The 21,485-nt window shown below is 34.0% G+C and overlaps 9 protein-coding genes and 2 pseudogenes across 11 annotated transcripts, besides 2 other annotated features; 5 read left to right on the top strand and 6 right to left on the bottom strand.

Annotated features, from left to right (window-relative positions):
* Positions 1 to 681: 681 nt before the first annotated feature.
* Positions 682 to 1,132, top strand: TVAGG3_0396430 (protein of unknown function, DUF4106 family; the record flags this gene model as incomplete). Its single annotated transcript, XM_051232519.1, has 1 exon — positions 682 to 1,132. A coding segment is annotated over one exon (451 nt), but the record flags the coding sequence as incomplete, so codon positions are not given.
* Positions 1,133 to 1,546: 414 nt separating this feature from the next.
* Positions 1,547 to 19,005: a mobile genetic element.
* Positions 2,096 to 2,928, top strand: TVAGG3_0396420 (uncharacterized protein; the record flags this gene model as incomplete). Its single annotated transcript, XM_051232518.1, has 1 exon — positions 2,096 to 2,928. A coding segment is annotated over one exon (833 nt), but the record flags the coding sequence as incomplete, so codon positions are not given.
* TVAGG3_0396410 (His-Me finger endonucleases family) lies at positions 3,522 to 3,950 on the top strand (the record flags this gene model as incomplete). The annotated part of the gene is made up of 1 exon (XM_051232517.1): positions 3,522 to 3,950. The coding sequence occupies one exon, from the start codon at positions 3,522 to 3,524 to the stop codon at positions 3,948 to 3,950; it is 429 nt and encodes a 142-aa protein (XP_051102247.1).
* On the bottom strand, positions 7,922 to 8,954 carry TVAGG3_0396400 (organellar and viral DNA polymerase type B; the record flags this gene model as incomplete). Its single annotated transcript, XM_051232516.1, has 1 exon — positions 7,922 to 8,954. A coding segment is annotated over one exon (1,033 nt), but the record flags the coding sequence as incomplete, so codon positions are not given.
* On the bottom strand, positions 9,419 to 10,077 carry TVAGG3_0396390 (annotated as a pseudogene). The gene has a single exon. A coding segment is annotated over exon 1 (659 nt).
* Positions 12,190 to 12,759, bottom strand: TVAGG3_0396380 (phage tail repeat-like family; the record flags this gene model as incomplete). Its single annotated transcript, XM_051232515.1, has 1 exon — positions 12,190 to 12,759. The coding sequence occupies one exon, from the start codon at positions 12,757 to 12,759 to the stop codon at positions 12,190 to 12,192; it is 570 nt and encodes a 189-aa protein (XP_051102245.1).
* TVAGG3_0396370 (uncharacterized protein) lies at positions 12,779 to 12,931 on the bottom strand (the record flags this gene model as incomplete). Its single annotated transcript, XM_051232514.1, has 1 exon — positions 12,779 to 12,931. One exon carries the CDS (start codon positions 12,929 to 12,931, stop codon positions 12,779 to 12,781), a length of 153 nt encoding a protein of 50 aa, XP_051102244.1.
* Positions 15,836 to 16,423, top strand: TVAGG3_0396360 (uncharacterized protein; the record flags this gene model as incomplete). The annotated part of the gene is made up of 1 exon (XM_051232513.1): positions 15,836 to 16,423. The coding sequence occupies one exon, from the start codon at positions 15,836 to 15,838 to the stop codon at positions 16,421 to 16,423; it is 588 nt and encodes a 195-aa protein (XP_051102243.1).
* Positions 16,688 to 17,050, bottom strand: TVAGG3_0396350 (uncharacterized protein; the record flags this gene model as incomplete). Its single annotated transcript, XM_051232512.1, has 1 exon — positions 16,688 to 17,050. One exon carries the CDS (start codon positions 17,048 to 17,050, stop codon positions 16,688 to 16,690), a length of 363 nt encoding a protein of 120 aa, XP_051102242.1.
* A 223-nt stretch (positions 19,006 to 19,228) lies between the features above and the next one.
* Positions 19,229 to 21,485: part of a mobile genetic element that runs on past the window's edge.
* Positions 19,599 to 20,056, top strand: TVAGG3_0396330 (annotated as a pseudogene). The gene has a single exon. A coding segment is annotated over exon 1 (458 nt).
* Positions 20,526 to 20,960, bottom strand: TVAGG3_0396320 (uncharacterized protein; the record flags this gene model as incomplete). The annotated part of the gene is made up of 1 exon (XM_051232511.1): positions 20,526 to 20,960. The coding sequence occupies one exon, from the start codon at positions 20,958 to 20,960 to the stop codon at positions 20,526 to 20,528; it is 435 nt and encodes a 144-aa protein (XP_051102241.1).

Below are 21,485 nucleotides of genomic sequence, written 5' to 3'. Positions count from 1 at the left end.
ATTAACCCTGAAATGCAAAGTTCTATTATGCCATATGTGAAAGTATGGACTCATACAGGAGGTCAAAAAACTCAATATACAAATGGAGACCGTTCAAACTTTTGGCTTGGCATTCCATTTGCTGACTCAGAAGACTTTATGGGTGGTATTTCAACTGTTGGTACAGTTCAAATACAATATACTGGTGACAGAGACGGTCCAAATGAATTGAAAGCAAAGAAGTTTACAAAACCAATAGCACTTTTCACAGAAGATGCTCTTTTGAAGATTCGTTCGATGAAACCTGCTGGGGCTCCTCAGATTGGCATAACGACAGCTTCCATCGAGCAGATTTTGGCAGCAGGTCAGTAAGTTGTTCTTGAACTGACTTCTCTCCGTCAAATATTGACAGTACGCCAGTTTTGACATAAAATTGTATTATAAACTTACCTTTAGAAATATCTGTAAGTTTTGTTGTTATATTTTTGTCTGCTTCAAGAACTTTCACCATTTCAGTTATACCAACTTTCTTTGCTTTATGAAAATATTTTGGTTCAGCAAAGACTGCTATTCTATAACATTTTCCATTGTTTGTATAAAGAACTACTCTGTCAATGAACTTGTATTGTTTGTGTGTGTAAACTTTGTTTTGCTTCAATTCGAAGAGATACTCAAATACGTCCATCTTTTTTTCTAAGTAAAATGTCATTTCCGAAAAATAGAAGCGTAAGTGTTTCAAAAGGTTTAATGGCGGTGGCAGATGTGAAGTTAAATTCACCAACTCAAACAAACAGTCAAAGTGTTGTTGTCAATGTCAAAGAAAGAGATGTTGAAGTGGGGAAACCATACGAAGACGAAGATGGTATAACAATAGTTCCTGTAAAAGAACAACCAACATATCCTGAAGTTAGCAGAGACTTAAGTTCTGTTGCAGATATTCGAAACGACTACCAACAACTTAAAGACAAACTTAAAACTCAGGAGAAGATTTGTCAGGCTTTGGGTATAATGTTAAACTTGGTCGAACACAACCCTGTAAAAGTGAACTCATATGTCATCGCACCTCATGAAGTTTTGAAAGAACTATTGAAACTTTTGACAGAGGCAGACGATATAAACATCAAAGAAATAGAACCCGACGTTAGTTGCTGTGGTGTTTCATATAATGTCATTGACAAGATATACGTTATGAAAGGAGGTGAAACGTTGAACTTAAAGTATAGTTTCCCAGACGTTATAAAAATATTTGACGACCACAACATTTCATTAAAATTTACTTGCTAAGTAAATGGCAGAAGACATAGTGGTTTATACTATTACGACTAAAAACCCTGAGTCATATAATTCTATAACAACAAACTTACAAAGTCCTCAAGGACGATATTGTAAACTAACCTTAAACACGATGACGACTAAAGCCTGTTTTGCTCTTTTGACACCAGAAGACTTTGTTGTTGTGAATGGTAAAAAATACTTCTTTGAAGATACTTACTCAGATATACCACCAACAGGTTTTGTTGACTTATTTAATACTTTAAGGACGGATGTAACATGTGCTGCAACTAGAGCAGGTTTCATTATGTTTGGATGTCCGACTGAGTTTAGTATAAACGATATGAGCTATAATACAAAACTTATATCTGGTTTTTACTACCAACAGTTTCCTATAACAGGAAAAGGTGTCATACAAGGAATGTCTGTTCCATTGACTTTAAGTACACCTATTTTATATATTGTTTCAAACTTAGGTTCAAAGTGTTATTCGAATGTCGACAGAAACTACTATGACCAAAAGATACTCATGCGTATAAACAATACTTTCTCTGCTGGTTTGCCTATTGTTCATTCGAATGCAGAGTTTTCAGCTTTAGTAAACTCAAACACTTTAGCAAACATAAACTTAACCTTAGTTGACGCAAACTTTGTTCCTGTAAAACTTTTATGTCCTATGTATTTGTCAATGACGGCAGAAAGTTTCGAATTGGAAGATGCAACTGGTGAAAGTATTGTATTACAAGAACAACTTCAACAACAAATAGCTCAAGAACAACAAATGGAACAAATGCAACAACAAATAGCTCAAGAATAAAAAAAAATTTTTTTTTTTTTTTTAAAAATGTACAGAATAGACGTTTCAGATTTTTATGACTTCCAAGCGTTCAGAAATATGTGTCCATTTAGAGACTATAACAAAGCAGTCGAGAATTTGAAACGTTTAGTCATTTATGTCGACTCTGCCCCAGAATGTTATGTCATGAAAGAATGGGATGTTGTCTTTAACAAACCAAGAGCGACAATAGTTTCAGAACAAGAATGTAGACAGAAACTTAAGAAAATAAAAGTTGTACAGGTTGGCATGAAGATGTTAGATGCTTGGGATATCTTATTGTCAAAGTTAGAAGATTTTTCAGTTCGAGGTATAAAGTTCTATACACCTTCTCCAAACTTCTATTCTATCTTCACTGGATATAAATATGAACAAGTAGAATGGAAAGAAAATATTATAGAAGCTTGGTTAGACCATGTCAAAGAAATTATATGCAATGGAAACGAAAAGGTTTATGAGTATATCTTATGTTGGTTTGCAAACATCTTACAACATCCAAGTGCTAAAAATGAAACTGCTCTCATTATAATTGGAAAACAAGGAACAGGTAAGAACACATTCTTTACAGATATCTTATGCAAACTGTTAGAAGGTTATTCGAATCCGAATATGACAAACTTAGAAAACATCTGCGGTAAATTTAACTCTTCAATAGAGAATATGAAACTTATAGTTTGCAATGAACTTCAAAGTATAGATACAACAAAGGTTTTGAACTCAGATGCTTTGAAGAGTCTTATAACAGACAAAGTTGGAGTTGTTGAAAGAAAATATAAAGACCAAAGAGTTTGTGAAAATGTTGCAAATTTCATTATGGTTTCAAACAACGCTGTTCCGATGAAGTTAGAAAGTTCTGACAGAAGATATGTAGTTGTCAGAACGTCAGATTCTCATATGCAAGATACAGAATATTTTGACGACTTAGCAGAAACTTTGACATCTGACTTTTACAACCACTTGTTCTCATACTTTATGACATTAGATATTTCAAAGTTCAATCCAAGACAAATTCCACATACCGAAGAGAGACAAACATTGTTAGAAGCAAACAAGAGTGTATATGAACTGTTTATAGATGAGACTAACTTTGAGTGTTTAGATGAAAGGTCTTTATATGATGAATATAAACAATATTGTCAAGAGTATGGTTATATGACAGCGTCTAAACGAACATTCTTGGCAAATGTCAAAAATCTTTTAGATGTTCAGAACGGCGTATATACAAAGAAAAATTTTTCTGAGTAAATTTTAAAAAAAATATTTTTTTATTTTATTTGAAATGTACGCTGAGTTTGTTGGAGAAGACCGTTGGGAAACTTGTTTGTTAGATGAGAAATATGAAATTCACTGTTGTGAGTCATTTGAAGTCAGAAACAAAAAGACAAAAAGAGTTTTAAGCGAATGGGAGCAAAATAAAGGATATGCTAGGATGAAGATGGGTGGAAAACACTATTTAAAACATGTTGTCATTGCAACTCATTTTATACCGAACCCTAACAATCTACCTTTTGTAGACCATATAAACCGTATAAGAAACGACAATAGACTTGAAAACTTGCGTTGGGTCACTCGTTCTGAAAACAATAAGAACAAAAGCAAATTTCGAGATATTGTATTCGAATTTGTCGACGAACTAGAAGATGAAGCAATTGAAATTACAGACTATGGCAAGCATACGTTTGAGTTTTACTACTATAGCGAAGAACAAGACTCTTTCTACTTTTATACCGGCGTAAACTATAGGAAATTACAAGTATGTTTTACTAAGGATGGCTATGCTTATGTAAACACTAGAGATACAGATGGAAAATACGTTAAAATACTTCTTAACAAATTCAAGAAGCTATATGGCATACCATTTTAAAACGTTTTTTTTTAAAAAAAAATATTTTTTTATCCGATAGAAAAGATGACAAAATTTTCAGTAAATAAGTACATGACAGAAGTCAAAGATAAGTTAGCTCATTCGCATATTTGAATGTTTACTTCTACATTTTGAAAAGTCTACATTTGACAAAGTTTGGAACATCGAACCAGTTAAGTTTGCTATTGTGACTAAAAATGGTGCGAAATTTGAAGACTTATACATTGACGGTATGTTGACAGTCAAAGAAAATTTTGACAGAAGTTCTCAAACTCGAAGAAGGTAAAGCATACAAACTTGTTATACCTTATGAACCAAAGAAAGCAGACGACTATGAATATTATGAGTCTAAGATAGTTGAAGTTCAGGGTAATTAGGTAAAAAGATTTTAGAGTCTAAGCCAGTGTTTGCTCCTAAAGAGGAAGAGAACATTGACATTGACCCAGAAATGTTCTAAAAATAAAATTTTATTTTTACATGTCATATCTCACCTTCTCTGGTTCAGGTTCTTTCTTCTCTTCTACTTTCTTTTCTTTCTTTTCTTTCTTTTCTCTCTTCTTCTTCTTTTCTGGTGGAGTTATGTCAAATTTCTCAGAACCATATTTATGTAAAAGTTCTTTGTCCTTTAATAGCTCATCTATTCTGTTTTCTATTTCATCTTCAAGAACAGCGCATGTGTCTTCTTTGCATTCTAAGAACTTTTGTTGGACTTCATCTTCCAATCGGCGTCATCTCTGTCAACAAGTCTGTCATTGACAAATTAAGACTTCTCTGCCTAATGTTTTATGGTTCTTGTCATATTCCCAGAAACAGAACTTTAGAACAAATTCACCTTTCTTGTTTACACTATGTAAGATTTTATGGTCGACAGATGTTTTGCTGTCGAAAAGTTTGTCTCGAATATAGATAGCGAAATCGCTAGACATTTTCTAAAAGATAAAATTTTTAATTTTTCTAAAAATATGTTAGAAAAAAAGTTTGCTGACATTGACAAAAATTTGAGAATGTTTTAAACAAGAACAAGAGGAAGTTAGAAAATGCTCAGATAAAACCCATACATGACAAGTTCCTATTTGCTCAGAATGGTATAACAGGTCTAATTGCACCACCTGGGTCGGGTAAGACTTTCACTTATCTTAAAATGGCTGCACAACAACAAGAACTAGATGAGAAGAACCCATTCTATGAGTTAGTTGTTATTTGTAGTACTTCTGGTCAATTCGATCAAACCGTAATTCGTTCAAAGATATTATAAAGAAGTCTAAGTTAGTATGTATAAAAGACTCTGAGTTGTTAGATTGGATAAAGAAGTACCAAAGAAGAGTTTTGAAGTACAATGCTATAAATGAGTATGTCAATTCGAAGTTTAAAGACCCAAATGAGGAAATGCAGAGAATATTAGAGAAGAAACACTTCAGAAACAAACAGAAAGAGATAGAATACATTTCGAAGAAATTGCAATCTTACGATTGGAAGACATACCCTCATAGATGTCTTCTTATCTTAGATGACTTTGCTTCTCATCCTTTGTTAAAGAACAGAGAACAAGACATGTGTCGAATTCTTAAGAAGCTCAGACACTTTAACATCTCAGTTGTCATTTGTGTACAGACAGCCAAGAGTTTAAGTAAGGATGTAAAGAGAATACTTACTGACATTATACTTTTCCCTGGATTGTCCGAAGACGATTTCATGGAACTTATGAAAGAGTCCATGGCAGGTAAGTTTGACAGACATGAACTATGGGAGAAGTACAAAGTCATACAAGACCCTCATACTTCTTTCAGAATTCACATCTACGCGAACAAAGTTCAAATTGTAAAAAGTCAAGCTTGAAAAATAAAGAGTTTGAGTCTTAGTCTGTTGTGGTGCTGGGGCTGTCGGTTCTTCTGGCTTTGGAAGACATTCAGGAAGAGGAACGTCGGACATTCGTTTGTGTCTTAACCGTCTTTGTTCTGAAAAAGTACAATATTGTCTTGAAAAAGTACAATATTGTCTTGAAAAAGTACAACATTGTCTTGAAAAAGTACAATATTGTCTTGAAAAAGTACAACATTGTTCTGAAAAAGTTCAAGACTTGTTCTGAAAAAGTACAGCTGTACTCAAATTTGAGAGACATTGTACTGAATTTATACAACATTGTTCTGAAAAAGTACAATATTGTACTGAATTTATACAACATTGTCTTGAAAAAGTACAATATTGTACTGAATTTATACAACATTGTCTTGAAAAAGTACAATATTGTCTTGAAAAAGTACAATATTGTCTTGAAAAAGTACAATATTGTCTTGAAAAAGTACAATATTGTCTTGAAAAAGTACAACATTGTTCTGAAAAAGTACAACATTGTTCTGAAAAAGTTCAAGACTTGTTCTGAAAAAGTACAGCTGTACTCAAATTTGAGAGACATTGTACTGAATTTATACAACATTGTTCTGAAAAAGTACAATATTGTACTGAATTTATACAACATTGTCTTGAAAAAGTACAATATTGTACTGAATTTATACAACATTGTCTTGAAAAAGTACAATATTGTACTGACTCAGTATGGAGCTTGACCCTTAGACGAAGCAATTTATCTAATTGAAATTAACGAGCTTGTTAAAGACTTCCTCAGGCAGAATGTAAAAGGCAAGCTTGAAAAATAAATGGTTCATTTACTCTGCTTGTTTGAAGTTGTCAAAATACTCTGTTATTTTTTCCTTTAACAATGGCAAATCTTCTTTGAAGGTAAGTATTGTACAACCTTTCATATCATAGTGTGTTTGAGGTAACGTATCTTGAACTATCTGTTTAACATCTTCATTTGGTGTCATTGAAATCGGTAAGTTTTCGCGATAGAACCAATTTCTGTCAGATTTGTAAATCTTAGCAAGGTCGTAAAAGCTTTTGTTGTTTCTTCTGACTAAATGCAACATAACCATATCTCTGTCTTCTTCATTTTCCATCTCTTCAGTGTAAATCATATACTTATAGTTCTTTTCCTTTCCTTTTGGTACCGAACGTGGTATTCTTTTCTGAATGCTTTTGTCTTTTGCTTCAAGCTTGTTCTCTAGCTCTTCACGTTCTTGTCTGTGAATTTCGTCAAGAAGTCTGTAAATATTCCAAGCATAACGAGGCGAAGCCCACATTGCAACAGCATTTACAAGAAGTCTATGTACATAATATCCTCTCAAACCGTTTGGCAATTTTTCACGATTTTCATAGAGTTTTGGCGAGTAAGATTTTTTACTTACTCGCTGTTCTTCACTGTTTTCAGAAAAAAGTATGTCTCGCTGTGCTTCGCTCAAAAATTCTTGTGTGCTTTGGTTCCTAAACCAGTCTTGTGGTTTCTTAGTATCTGGAGCAAAACATGCTGTCAAAATACTTTGCATTTGGTACATGTCATCTTTGACCGAACGAATGAGACGGAGTTGTTTGTTAAACTGTATGTACTCATATTCTTCATTTATAGCTTCATGAACGATAGCAGTTGTTGTGTTCTCTGTTGTTGACATATCTGTCTTTACATACAAAATAAAAAAATAAAAAAAAATAAAATTAACTTTATTTTTTCTATCTTGTATCTTAAGGAAATTCATGATTTTCATAGAGTTTTGGCGAGTAGGGAAAAAAACGGTCTAGAGAATTTTCACGATTTTCATAGAGTTTTGGCGACTACGTTTTCTTACCTACTCGCTGTGCTTCACTGTTTTCGTACGGAATCTCTTCTCTCGGTTTTACATGGTAAGCAATCTTATGCCATTTTACTCAGATTTTTGTGCTGAATTCAGCAAAAATATATTTTAGGGTAGAAGGTTAGATATAACCTGTCTTCTACCCTCTTTTCTACCCCAGTTATTTTATAAGCGTTTTACATGGTAAACGTTATTTTTACATGTATTTTTCAGCAACTTCGTCAAATAATTTTATAGCTTTATCTATCTCATCTACTTCAAACGTTTCTTTACCTTTTATGGGAGCACCATACATTTTCTCAAACTTTTCAAGTAGTTCTGTTTCAGCAGCTCTCATATCGTTAACTAACACAACCTTGACTCTATTGACTGTACTGTCATATCTTAGAGTTATATTATATGTCCTTCCTATCTTATATCTTTTTGTGTTGAAGTCCTTCGGTTTCTGAACGATGTAAAGTAAGCCTTCACTGCAACGTTCTGAGTCGAATAAACCATATGTTATGAAGTTATATCCAACAACTGGGTCAATCCATAACAAAACTATTGGTATAAGACTTTTGTCTATAAGATATGCTGTAGTTCCATAGAATCTTACCGATATCATAAGCTCAGGATTTCTTGTCAAAATTTTCTGAGTAGAAGCAATTCTAACCCAGTCCTTTGCTTTCTTTCCAGATGGAGATAAAATGTCTGACAAAGAATATTTGTTGTATTTCTTTGAGTATCTTACGTTTAAATCACCTATTCTAACCACTTTGGTGTCATTGTCTATCTTTCCAACTGTTTCAAACTCATTGTTTGACATTTCTGTCTTTAAGTCTGCATAGTCGTTTCTCATACGTTCTATCTCTTTGACGGAGTAGTTATATTTCCTCATTGCTGCTTTACATTTAGAACATTGTGGGTTCAACTTTGCGTTATATTCTGAAACCTTACCTGCTAAAACAACCAAGGCGTCAATGGTTTTCTTTAAATCTGAAGCAGTTGGTTTTATCTGTTCATTCCATATCTTACCTCTTCTATCTTTATCTCTTATCTGCCATACACATTTTGCAGCTAACGAAACAAAGTTGTCGTAGGTCTTAAATTCTTCAGATTTATATATGTCAGAAACATTCTTATATACCATGTCGCAATCTTTGTCCATAACCTTATGGTTGCAATGAAATCCAAGAAACTCATAGTTTACCTTTCGTATGAACTTCTTTATTTCTACTGAGTCAGTTGCTTTGACTTCTATTTCATCGAATTCTGGAATAGTAAGCTTTTGTTGTTGGATTTCAGGAAGTTTAGGTAGATGGTCAATAATATCCTGCATTTCATAAAGATACTGTTCATTTGTTTCATCTTTCGCACTACAGTCCAAAGTACTTGTTAAAAGTTCTTGCTTTATCTTCTGGATTTCTGTCTCAAAAGTAATATGAAGAAGGAATGAAGCTTTCATCTCTACTAACATTGAAGTTGGGTTCATGACTAACGAGTTTGGTGCTGTTGTTGCTAACATGTTCTTACAATAAAATAAAAAAATATTTTTTTTAAAAAAAACCAAACTTTATTTTTTATTTCGGGAAAACTCATGAGGTTAGAAAACATGTACGAAGAAGTCTTGACAAAACATGTACGAAGAAGTCTTGACAAAACATGTACGAAGAAGTCTTGACAAAACATTTACGATGAAATCATGAAAATTCAAGAGGGTAGAAAAGAGGGTAGAAGACAGGTTATATCTAACCTTCTACCCTAAAATATATTTTTATTGAATTCAGCAACAAAATGGTTCATTTACTCACAATATTTTTGTACAAAACGACCCCAAGCTTTAACTTCTTTTCTGCAGCTTCTAATGCTATCTTAGCGAGTTCATATTCTCTAAATTCTCTCTTTAAATCTTCTTGTTCCATTGGTCTAGTTCGTATGGAGAATCTCTATAACCAGAACATATCTCACGTTCATGTTCTATTTGTTTTCATGCATTTTTCTAACTTCTTCTTCAAACAAAGGTTTTGCATTCTCTACTGTATCTTCAAGTTCTTCTTCATCTAACTTCTCATGAACTTTCTTGTCTATGGAGTCCATAATTTTTCCAACTGCTATACAATATTTTGGAGAAGCCCACATTGCAATATAGTTTACGAGTCTTGGTCTACATACATTCCTCTAACCTGTTTGATTTCATCGGGAATTCCTGCATTAACATTGTATAAAAAGCAACCCGCGGAATTCCGCGGGGTGGTATATTCTTCACAAAATGCCTTAAAATACTCTTCCCAGGACTTATTTTCCAACAACCTTCTAAAGTCTTTCCTAAACTGCTGACATATCTTTGTTGCATTTATATAACCATCCTTGTCTCTACGTAAGACTTCAATACCGTTATAGGTGCCTTTTGTGAATGTTTCGCCATTAGATTTGTTCGTGAACGTTTTTGCTTCGACTGACATTTCTGTTCTTACAATAAAAATAAAAAAATATTTTTTGGTGGGACGTCGGACATCCGTTTGTGGCTTAACCGTCGGACATTCGTTTGTGGCTTAACCGTCGGACATCCGTTTGTGGCTCGACCTCAAAACAAGCATTTTGTGAAGAATATACCAACCGCCGGAATTCCGACGGTTGCTTTTTTTATACAAAATTCAAGAGTTTTGTGTGTTTTCTACGATGTTGTCAAATGTCATGTTGTCTCGCTTTTTCAGAGAAGTTAAAATTACCTGGTGACCTGGTGACCTGGTTCCACCTAAAATATATTTTTTGGTGTAAATTCATGAGTTTTGGTTGAAAAATACGGTGGAGCCAAAAGTGGCTCGACCTCAAAACAAGCATTTTGTGAAGAATATACCAACCGCCGGAATTCCGCGGGTTGCTTTTTTTTATACAAATTCAAGAGTTTTGTGTGTTTTCTACGATGTTGTCAAAATGTCGTGTTGTCACACTTTTTCAGAGAAGTTAAAATGACCGAGGCACATAGGCACATAGGCACACCTAAAAAAACATCTAACCAAAACTCTTTTTTCAATACTTTTTCAGCACTTCTCCGTAGTTATATATGAAAGACAATTCGAGATAAAAGTCGTAGTACAATGGAACAATATGTTGCACACCATTTGTTGTGAACCAAACTTGAAAGTCAGAGAAACTTTACTAGGTGGTTCGTAGAATTTAGAAGCAAAGTCATAAAAGTCCTTACCAATACAAAGAAAACTATTGTTGCTTGAACTAAAACTTGCATGACACATAACATTTTGAGGGTCAAACACGTTTCTATAAACTGTCAAATCTGTTGGTGGGCGTATAAACCAGAACGGACCGTCAGGTGGTAATGGTTCGTTCTGGTTTAGTAACCGAAGAAATTGTGCCCAAGAACGTTTGTCTACTTGCCAAAATAAAAACTGTGTATCTCTTGGAGGGTTATTTTCAATCTTTGAAATGAAACTGTGGGTTCATCTTGTCATATTCTAGTTTCAGATAGTATGTTCCATTTAGTAAAGAATCGTATTTTTCTTGAAATTCCCAGTAGTATTTGTTTATTTGAGTTTGAAAGTCATTTAGAGTTTTTTCAAGATTTTCGTCTGAACGAACTGTAAAGATTCTCATTTCATCAAATTGTCTAGTAGACCATCATGACCTCTATACCGCCCATGAAAATATACCGCAAACATAAACGCGTTAGTTCTTTTTGAAAACAAAACTCTTCTAAATCCTATTGCCTTTGCATCTGAAGGACTTTGAAGCCAACGAATTGGAAAGTCAAACCTGTAAGCACCGGATGAAATTTCTTCATCTGAAATAGTCATACCGGCGTTTGTGAAGATATAGTCTAACGGTTTTGTATCTGCTGCTTTTGTTCTTTGTTTTTCAACCTGAAACATTTAATATATGTAAAAATATACTGTTTTAAAATAAATGTTTTAAAATGGTATGCCATATAGCTTCTTGAATTTGTTAAGATATATTTTAACGCATTTTCCATCTGTATCTCTAGCGTATACATAAGCATAGCCTGCCTTAGTAAAACATACTTGTAATTTTCTATAGTTTACGCCGGTATAAAAGTAGAAAGAGTCCTGTTCTTCGCTATAGTAGTAAAACTCAAACGTATGCTTGCCATAGTCTGTAATTTCAATTGCTTCATCTTCTAGTTCGTCGACAAATTCGAATACAATATCTCGAAATTTGCCTTTGTTCTTATTGTTTTCAGAACAAGTGACCCAGCGTAAGTTTTCAAGTCTATTGTCATTTCTTATATGGTTTATATGGTCTACAAAAGGTAAATTGTTAGGGTTCGGTATAAAATGAGTTGCAATGACAATATGTTTAAAATAGTTTTTTCCACTCATATCCATAAGAGCATATCCGTCATTTCGCTCCCATCCGCTTAAAACTCTTTTTGTCTTTTTGTTTCTGACTTCAAAAGGCTCAGAACAGTGAATTTCATATTTCTCATCTAACAAACAAGTTTCCCAACGGTCTGTTCCAACAAACCCAGCGTACATTTCAAATAAAATAAAAAAATATATTTTTTAAAAAAATGTTTTTATTTCATGCAATGTTTTTCTTTACTTTACGTAACCACCCGCTGCCATAAGCCTTTGACGCCAACCCATACCAGCTAATGAAGGTTGAATACTAACCTTTGGTTTTGGTTTATCTTCAGTTTGTGGCTTCCCTTCTTCTATTGGTTTTTCGTCACTTTTCGGTTCCTCTGACTTTACCTCACTTGCTGGAATAGTTGTGTCGTCAACATCTTCATAAATATCATATGCCATTTGTTTTTGTTTTCCTTTCAACTTTTTGTGTTTGTTGTAAAGTTTAGAATATTTCGACTCTAAGTCAATGAGATGTTCTATAATGAACTGTTGGTCAGTGAAGTAAACTTTTCCATCTGTTGTCTCGAAAGCTCCTTCAGACTTCAATATTTTATTTGTGAGAGTCTGTTTCTTTTTTGAGATACTAGCCGTTCCATTTCTATGAAAAGTGACTTTGTAGTTAGGGTTTGTATTTCCAGACCTGGCACTTTCTATTATTGAATTTTTCTCTTCATCTGTAAGTTCTTTGACAGGTTTTGACAATGGTTCTGAACTTTTTGTTTGTGGTGTCAAATCTACCGTTTCAACTTCTTCGGTCATTTCATCTCAGTAAAAAATTTTAGTTTGGTTTGTTTTCAACTGGTTGTTGTTGTTTTTTAAGTCGGTCTAAAACTTCTTGAGGTATAGGGAGGACTTGACAAACACGTTGTGTAACTGCTGGAAGTCGACAAATCCATCTTGAACCCATTTGTCTCAATGCTGTATTGTTCATTTCATCTCAGTAAAAAACTTTACATTCCCCAAGTTTGAGGTGGTTGCGGTTGGTTATTGTTTACCCACTGTTGTGCATGGTTATATCCTCTGTTAAAGAATCTTTCACCTTGGTCCATATAGTGTCCTGCTTGGTTATAGTAGTCATTTGCTTTGTTATAGTAGTTTCCTGCTTCTCTTCCTACATTGTCCATCCATCCTTGAACTTTTCCTCTTGTTTCAGGATTTGGAATAAGATTTGCTGCATCTCGTGCTACCTCCCAACCTTTCTGTACAGTTTGTATAATAGGTTGTGCTTTCTCTTTAAGTATACCTAATGTACTCAAAATCTTCCTTCCAATTCCAAATGCACCTCTGCTAGTGTTCCCACTGCGGGTAAAAATCTAGATGCAACTCCTGCTAATGCGCCAAATAAACCCATTTCTTATAGGATAAAAATGACGAATCCAAACAAGGACCCCTATGTTTCTAAAGCGACAAAGAAAGCACTCATGATAAAATCTTTAGTTCAACACCAAATGCTTGGTTTATGGATATCTTGGAAAACATTCCGAGGTATAGAGAAGATGGACCACCATACTGGTTAATATTTGTTGGTAAAACACAAGATACTTGAAGCCATACCATTACAGTCCAAAAATATTTTAGATGTGAAAACTGCTTTGACAATATTCGTTGACAAATACCATCCAACAAAACTGACATCTGACTGTGAAAGTTCTTTCAAATCAGACGATATTAAAAACTATCTGCGTTCAAAAAATGTAAACCAATATTTCATTGTCGACCAAACCATTCTGCTCTTGGTGTCATTGACAGTTGTATAAAAATCTTAAGAGACTTAAACCAACCACAAGGTGGTGAGGTAGATGAAATGTCATATGACGACAAGTACAGACACTTCTCCATGGCAAAGATGAGACAAGTTTTAAATATTTACAATAACCGTAAACAAAAAGGTTTGGGAAACCACTCCCCCGAAGAAATGAAAAACAACCCTGACTTAGAGAAAGACTATATATTTAATAGTTTAGTCAAAAGAGACAAACAAGAAAGAATGCCAGGCTTCAAACTTAAGAAAGGTGACAAAGTAAAAATAGAAATACCTAAACGCGACCCATATGAAAATACTATTGACTATGACAACAATGGGAACTCGACAGGTACTCGCATTCGTGTTCGTAAAAATAGAAGAAAGTATACAAGAGAATATTATGAAGTTTTAGGCAAACATGGCAAAATGTACAGACTGCAAGCAGAAGATAAAACTACTATTGTCAGACCTCGTTTCAAACTTGTTAAGGTTCAAGGTGGTATACTTTCAAAGACAGTTCCTAACAAATATAAGACAACTCCTGACGAATATGCTAAAGAAGTTGAAAATGACGACTAAGCATTTCTATACCATGCGTAAACTGTCATGTAAGGTGGCATGTAGTCTTTACTCTGTCCCGTTGTTTGCGTATACCCTGAAACGCGATGTGTATGGCTTCCTTCTCCCTGTGTGCTACCCCAGAAACAATTTATAGCAAACTGAACGTTGTCTTTAACATCATATCCTTTACCTTTTTTCATTGCTGACCAATCCCAAAATCTATGCTTATGCCAACCTGCTTGAGATGTACTTAAATCTATGTAGTGACTGTGCGCAGGTAAGTTTTCACCTGAAATCGTTTTACTTCCACCTGTTTCCTTTGAAGAGTTTGCACAATACAAAAACCTGTCGACTATTTGAGTCCAAGTTCCAAAACCAAGTACTACTTCTGGTTTGGTAGAGTTCATTGACGTGTAAATAGAACCTATAGGATATAGTGTTTGAAGTATTTCTGTCTTTAACGTTTGAAGCTCTGTTTTGTCAGCTTTTTTATCATATAAATCTTGAGCAGTGAATTTAACTTTGTTTTCATCCTCCATGACATAGACATTTCTACATCTAATGTATCTCATCGTTGTTATGTCTTCTTCCGATGTTAAACCTTGTGGAAAGTTAGGAGGTTTCCAATCTAATACATCCCCACCAGCTCCTTCAACCGTTCCTTCAATATTTTCTATACCAACAGTTGCGAAGAAATCGTGTGTATGTCCAACGTCACTTTTCTTGTTTAAGGTTTCTTGTAAGTTTGTAATATCAGATATGGTATGTGTATGAGTCTTTTTAGAATATTCTTTGTCAGCTCTTGTCACTTCACTTGACATTTTATTGTCAACATATGTTTTGTCAGCTTTGTCATCTAACATTGCTGGTAGTTCATCTACGTCATAGATGTTATGTGTATGATGTTTTTGTGGGTATGTTCTATCTGTCCATGCGAGAATATAGTCTCTTGTTGCATCTACATACTCTTTGTCAGCTTTGTTGTCAATATCTGCTTTCAAAAGAAGTTCATCTATAGGTTTCTCGTTTAAAGTTCTTTTTTGTTGGATTTATACAAACAGTATGGTTCTTACTGTCTTGAAACAGAAACTCGTCTGTCATTGGGTTTATCGTCAGTTTTAAGTTTCCTTCTTTCAATGACTCAGATATCTTAGAATAGTTTGAAAAGTTTGTTGTGTTCTTATTTAGAGCTTGCAAAATGAGTTGTCGGTTGTGTTGTATTTCTCTCATAGACGCTGTTTCTTTCGACATTTTTATTCTAGATAAAATATGCTTTCAATAGAAAAAGAAAATTCAAGAGTTGCTACAACTAAACCATTAGATGAACTTTTTACTAACGTAGGTCAAAAGTTTGAGACAGAGACCGTAAAGCATGAAGGCTATCGTTTTGACTACCCATTAAGATGGTTAAGAGACCCATCTGTCACAAAAGCTATTGGCTTTCGTAGAATGAAGTTCATTTCAGAAGCCATACATGGTTTCCCATTTACGGTCGGTTTTGAAGTTCGATACTATAACAAAGAAAAACGTATGTATGAGAAATTTGAACAGGGAAAACTTTTACAAGTGAATTTGCTTGTAAACTTAGAAACAACTCTTCAAGCTTTTCAAGAAAAAATAAACGATATCTATATCGAATATGCAAAACAGTACAACATTGACGAAGGAGAGTACCATCTCGATATTATATATGACAGGAAAAATGCAACTGTTAAAATCAATAAAATAGAAGACCTTGGAGAAAACGTTTATATTTCTACAAAATATAACAACTTGGCATGGCATAGATTTATGAGGATGTTAAATCAGCCTGCATGGTATCCAGTACACCCGGACTATTATGAAGTCGAAAACCCTAATGGAACATATGAAAATGTTTTCGACTCAGATGCTATTATTGTTCATGCTTCATTTTCTGGCGCACAAAACTCTTTTTTATGCTTGGCAAATGACTTTTACGAAAAACCTACAAAGCTATATGAACCACCGAGTGGAAGTATTTCGGATTTTCAAGTATGGTTTACAACAGATGGAAGAAAGAGAATAGTTCCATTATACCACGCGTTTTACTTAGAACTTAGTTTCATATACAACTACTATCGAACGGTAAAAATATAATTTTTTAATACGGTTGAGGTGTTGGATTTGGTTGCCAACTAGACTGTGGTGCAGGTTCAGGCTGTTGTATAACAGGAGCTTGTTCTTCTGGTTCAGGGTCTTTAGGTATAATACCAACAAACTGACCTACCCTTTTACCAATATTTTTGACTCCGTTCCAAATTCCTCTTCCGACAGATTTTATTCCATTCCATATACCTCTTCCAACATTTCGAAGAAGTTTCCTATTCTTCCAAAGAAACCCATTTTACTATATGTAAAAATCTAATGTCCGCCTAGTCTCTTACGTTTCCTGTTGAGTTCCATTGCATTCTTTAACTGGAGCTCATACATTCTATTTCTCCTCTGGTAGAAAACATACTCTGGGTCAACTCCTGTGTTCGCGTCATCTGCATAGAGTTGTTTATATCCCACTTCAGGGTTTGTATAAAACTCTTTCCATCTCATATTTGCATACCATGGTGGCAAACCTAACGCAGCGTCATTTGACATGGCAGTTTGCATTTGTACATCTGTTGGCACTTGACCATAGTTTGCCATTGCAGTTTGTATTCTAACTTCATTTGGAATATTCTCTGGGTTTGGTTGTCCAGGTTGCTGTGCATTCGCTAAGTTCTGTGCGTCCATTTAATATTAGATAAAAATATCTCTTACGAGTACATATACTGAACATTTGCAGGCATTGGTTCATCTTCATATTCTCTATATCTTTCTGCCACGTCAAATAAGTAAATGACACAATGGAAAAAACCTAAAACAAGTAGTCCTATTTCAAACCACATTTACTTACTAGTAAAATTTCTTTGTTATGACACTTTTTCCGGTTTATAGGACCTCTCTCATATTCTATCTTATCGTATCTAAACTCATAGTCATGTATGTCCTCTAACCATCTCATGACACTTTCCAAACCACTTTTATCGGATGTAAAGTAAAAGCATGGATGGTTATGTAAAACGTCTAAAGTTTCTAAAGAGTCTCTCAAAGTCCAGTCTACTTGGTATTGAAAATCCCATGTGTTAAAGAACGGCGGGTCCACTATAAAGAAAACATTTTCCTTGTCTTTATATTTTTCATACAACTCTGTCCAATGACATCTCACAAACTCTATACCCTCAATATATTTTTCTATGTCCTCTTTGAAAACATTTGTATAGTTAAGATATAAAACTTTTGACATAAGTGTTTCAATGTCATGAACTCTTATAGCACCACTATATAATAGTCTAGCAGATATACTATCCCAGTCAATATACTCTGCCTTTTTCAAAACCTCTCTGACAGTATTTTTCTTATCTAATGGTATACGTTCCATCTTACCTATAGGTATCTTTTCTTTCAACTCACTCAATATTTTGTTTGTGTCTGGTATATGTTTGAGACGGTTCATATAGTTGTCGAAGTCATTGCATATAATCTTTGAGTCAGGGAATATTGTATGGCACAAATGAGATATATAGAAACTTCCACCGAACAAGTCTACAAATGTTAGACCATTCGGTAGTTTCTTAAGTTCTCTCAATAGAATATCTTTACATCTACTCTTATTTCCAAAGAAGGGTAACGGTGGTTTTGTAAAATTCATTTTATATATAATAAAAATGTTTTTTCCCTGAAAAGTGACAGAAAAGCGGTTTTTGACAGATGTTTTATTGTGACTTCTTCGTAAAGACTTTGTTGAGATTTCTTCGTAAATGAGTGTAAATGACCCAAAAATATATTTTAGGGTAGAAGGTTAGATATAACCTCTTTTCTAACCTCTTTTCTACCCTCTTGAATTTTCATGAATTTCTTCGTAAAGACTTTGTTAAGACTTCTTCATCTAATTTCTCATGAACTTTCTTGTCTATGTTTTGTTGAGATTTCTTCGTAAAGACTTTGTTGAGATTTCTTCGTAAATGACCCTAGTAGTATATTTTTGGTGTAAATTTCATGAAAATTCAAGAGGTGAAAAATTAGGTGAAAAAAACAGGTTATATCTCACCTCTTCACCTAAAATATATTTTTGGTGTAAATTTCATGAAAATTCAAGAGGGTAGAAAAGAGGTTAGAAAAGAGGTTATATCTAACCTTCTACCCTAAACATTATTTTTGGTGTAAATTTCATGAAAATTCAAGAGGGTAGAAAAGAGGTTAGAAAAGAGGTTATATCTAACCTTCTACCCTAAACATTATTTTTGGTGTAAATTTCATGAAGAAATCTCAACAAAGTCTTTACGAAGAAGTCTTGACAAAGTCTTTACGAAGAAGTCTTGACAAAACATTTACGAAGAAATCTTGACAAATTCAAGAGGGTAGAAAAGAGGTTAGAAAAGAGGTTATATCTAACCTTCTACCCTAAACATTATTTTTGTCTGATTTTACGAAGAAGTCTTGACAAAACATTTACGAAGAAGTCTTGACAAAACATGAAAACATATATAATTTGTGAAAAGTGAAACATTATATAATGTTTTCGACCAAGAAGACTAACAATTTTCCGAATAAAAACTTCATTTATACTAAACATCTTCGGGGCTAGAAGGCACGAAGTGCCTGGAAGCCCCACTACCTTTTTTTTTTTTTTTTTTTTTTTTTTTTTTATTTTAATCTAATTTCGATTTTTTATAAAATCGCGTACTTCTAATAAAACGCGATTTCAAAAACAATCGCGATTTTTTTCTGTTCGCAATTTTTCAGAAGTTCGCGATTTTATAAAAAATCGAAATTTTTCTTTGCGATCGAGATTTAAAAATTCGGTTGCGATTTTGCCTAAATATGTTAGAAAAAAAGTTTGCTGACATTGACAAGAAATTTGAGAATGTTTTAAACAAGAACAAGAGGAAGTTAGAAAATGCTCAGATAAAGCCTATACATGAAAAATTCTTATTTGCTCAGAATGGTATAACAGGTCTAATTGCACCACCTGGGTCGGGTAAGACTTTCACTTATCTTAAAATGGCTGCACAACAACAAGAACTAGATGAGAAGAACCCATTCTATGAGTTAGTTGTTATTTGTAGTACTTCTGGTCAATTTGACCAAACCGTCAATTCGTTCAAAGATATTATAAAGAAGTCTAAGTTAGTATGTATAAAGGATACTGAGTTGTTAGATTGGATAAAGAAGTACCAAAGAAGAGTTTTGAAGTATAATGCTATAAATGAGTATATAAATTCTAAGTTTAAAGACCCAAATGAGGAAATGCAGAGAATATTAGAGAAGAAACACTTCAGAAACAAACAGAAAGAGATAGAATACATTTCGAAGAAATTGCAATCTTACGATTGGAAGACATACCCTCATAGGCGTCTTCTTATCTTAGATGATTTCGCCTCTCATCCTTTGTTAAAGAACAGAGAACAAGATATGTGTCGAATTCTTAAGAAGCTCAGACACTTTAACATCTCAGTTGTCATTTGTGTACAGACAGCAAAGAGTTTAAGTAAGGATGTAAAGAGAATACTTACTGACATTATACTTTTCCCCGGATTGTCCGAAGACGATTTCATGGAACTTATGAAAGAGTCCATGGCAGGTAAGTTTGACAGATATGAACTATGGGAGAAGTACAAAGTCATACAAGACCCTCATACTTCTTTCAGAATTCATATCTACGCAAACAAAGTTCAAATTGTAAAAAGTCAAGCTTGAAAAATGTAAGTGTTTAGTCTTAGTAAGTAAGTCTGTTGTGGTGCTGGGGCTGTCGGTTCTTCTGGCTTTGGAAGGCATTCAGGAAGAGGAACGTCAGTCATCCGTTTGTGTCCTGTCGGAAGGAAGAACTTTTCCTGTTGGAAGGAAGAACTTTTCCTGTTGGAAGGAAAATTTTTTTCCTGTCGGATGGAAAAATTTTTCCTGTCGGATGGAAAATTTTTTTCTGAAGTTCGACCAAAAAGTTCTCAATTTTCGAAAATTTGAATGGTTTACGGACGGACAACTAGAAAATTTTTTCCTGTCGTCGGGAAAATTTTTTCCAGTTGGAAGAAAAAACTTTTTCTGTCGGAATGAAAATTTTTTTCTGTCGGATGGAAGGACTCGGAATGCCAGAAGGATTTGACGAGGCAATTTACTTTATAGAGCTACCTGAGCCATCTGAAGTCAAGCGTAAAAATAAAGAGTGCATCTACCCTACTTGTTTGAAGTTGTCAAAATACTCTGTTATTTTTTCCTTTAACAATGGCAAATCTTCTTTGAAGGTAAGTATTGTACAACCTTTAATATCATAGTGTGTTTGAGGTAACGTATCTTGAACTATTTGTTTCACATCTTCATTCGGTGTCATTGAAATCGGTAAGTTTTCGCGATAGAACCAATTTCTGTCAGATTTGTAAATCTTAGCAAGGTCGTAAAAGCTTTTGTTGTTTCTTCTGACTAAATGCAACATAACCATATCTCTGTCTTCTTCATTTTCCATCTCTTCAGTATAAATCATATACTTATAGTTCTTTTCCTTTCCTTTTGGTACCGAACGTGGTATTCTTTTCTGAATGCTTTTGTCTTTTGCTTCAAGCTTGTTCTCTAGCTCTTCACGTTCTTGTCTATGAATTTCATCTAACATCATGAAAATATAACAAGCGTAACGAGGTGAAGCCCACATTGCAACAGCATTTACTAAAAGTCTATGAACATAATATCCTCTCAAACCGTTTGGCAATTTTTCACGATTTTCATAGAGTTTTGGCGACTGGGGTTTTTTACCTACTCGCTGTTCTTCACTGTTTTCATAGAGTTTTGGCGACTGGGGTTTTTTACCTACTCGCTGTTCTTCACTGTTTTCAGAAAAAAGTATGTCTCGCTGTGCTTCGCTTAAGAGTTCAATGGTGCTTTGGTTCCTAAACCAGTCTTTAGGAAGCTTAGTATCTGGAGCAAAACATGCTGTCAAAATACTTTGCATTTGGTACATATCGTCTTTGACCGAACGAATGAGACGGAGTTGTTTGTTAAACTGAACCCACTCATATTCTTCATTTATAGCTTCATGGACTATAACTGTTGTTGTGTTCTCGGTTGTTGACATATCTGTCTTTACATACAAAATAAAAAAATAAATAAAAATAAAACTAACTTTATTTTTTCTATCTTA

The sequence above is a fragment of the Trichomonas vaginalis genome, chromosome V (assembly GCF_026262505.1).
Source record: "Trichomonas vaginalis G3 chromosome V, whole genome shotgun sequence".
Lineage (NCBI taxonomy): Eukaryota > Parabasalia > Trichomonadida > Trichomonadidae > Trichomonas > Trichomonas vaginalis.
This window is presented reverse-complemented; position numbering and strand designations above follow the sequence as displayed.